The sequence below is a fragment of the Austrofundulus limnaeus genome, unplaced genomic scaffold (assembly GCF_001266775.1).
Source record: "Austrofundulus limnaeus strain Quisiro unplaced genomic scaffold, Austrofundulus_limnaeus-1.0 Scaffold286, whole genome shotgun sequence".
Lineage (NCBI taxonomy): Eukaryota > Metazoa > Chordata > Actinopteri > Cyprinodontiformes > Rivulidae > Austrofundulus > Austrofundulus limnaeus.
In genome coordinates, this window is record NW_013952688.1 from 528,180 (window position 1) to 529,394 (window position 1,215).

General features: G+C 48.4%; 1 protein-coding gene across 1 annotated transcript in view; it reads left to right on the plus strand.

Moving 5' to 3' along the window:
• palm1b (paralemmin 1b) overlaps positions 1–1,215 on the plus strand; it is a gene marked incomplete in the record, with an annotated part of 51,008 nt that overhangs the window by 47,860 nt on the left and 1,933 nt on the right. The window contains 2 exon segments of the mRNA XM_014021289.1: positions 509–576; positions 809–1,215. Coding sequence (XP_013876743.1) covers positions 509–576; positions 809–1,161 — 421 coding nt within the window.

A 1,215-nucleotide genomic window follows, 5' to 3' on the forward strand; every position in this document is an offset into this window, starting at 1 on the left:
AACATTTATTAAATTGAATTTTTGCTTTTTTTTTCTTATCATCCCTCCAGCTTTCTGAGGCTCCTCTAGCGCCCCCTGGCAGCTCCCACTTTGACAAACACTGTCCACTGCAGCGATCCTAATGAAACTTCTAGAAGTTGATTATTTGAAGTACATTTAAAAAAGATTAGTTTTTGAAATCGGCCAAATTCAACTATTAGCAAACACTCAAATGACTCAGCCTTTCTTTACGAACACTGAGATAAAAGCTGGTGTGGAAAGAGCTAAACGTCATCCTGAACACAAACTCTGAGCACTAACACAACTCGCCTGATGTCGTTCATCAAGTTATTCACAAGTTCTGATCAAAACAGCTGCACATTAGTTCTCTGAAACCCTGGCACGAAAGACGGCGGGCGTTCTTTCATACTAAATGAGTAAATTGAACAACTTGATATAAGAATTTGAGGTCATAAAAAAACAACTCAGGTCCAGTTTACTAATTCTCTTTCATGTCTGTGTGTTACAGGCTGGAGCAGGAGATAGAAGAGCTGGAGACAGGAGTTCCTGCTAAGAAAGGTGTGGCCAAAGAAAATGGTGAGTTTTGTGCTTACCAATAGCATCACAACAGGAAACCATGGCAACGCAGCTTGATGACCAGCGACATAAAGACATGACTTGCTAAAAATAGCCTCTTCACTTGCTCTATTAAATTAGTCGTCTCCTCCGGAGGTTATTAAAGCCGTATTTCCTCCCTTTCTTTGTCTCTCTTGACTTGCCCCTGGCTGGTCCTCGCGATCTCTCACTGATACTCTGGCGCCCCCTGTAGGTGAGAACGGCGTGGTGCAGAACACCAAGAAGGAGCTGACGGGGGTCGAGGCCAAGCTGCTGGGACCTAGTCCAGACCAGGCCAGCGAGGAGAACCCAGTCACTCTGGTTTTCATGGGCTACAAGACAGTGGAGGAGGAGCAGGAGAGCCGCACGGCCCTGGAAGGGGTGGACGGCAACGTGAAGGCCGAGTTCGTGGTGATCGAAGACGGCGAGGGGAAGGCGGACGACGCGGCCACAGGGGAGCAGGCCCCGCCCAACGGCAGCATGGCGGAAAAGGAGAAGGCCAACGAAAGTGGAGAGGCGGGAGAGAAGGAGAAGAAACAGACCTGCAAGTGCTGCACGGTCATGTGAGCTCTGTGTGTGTGTGTGTGTGTGTGTGTGTGTGTGTGTGTGTGTGTGTGTGTG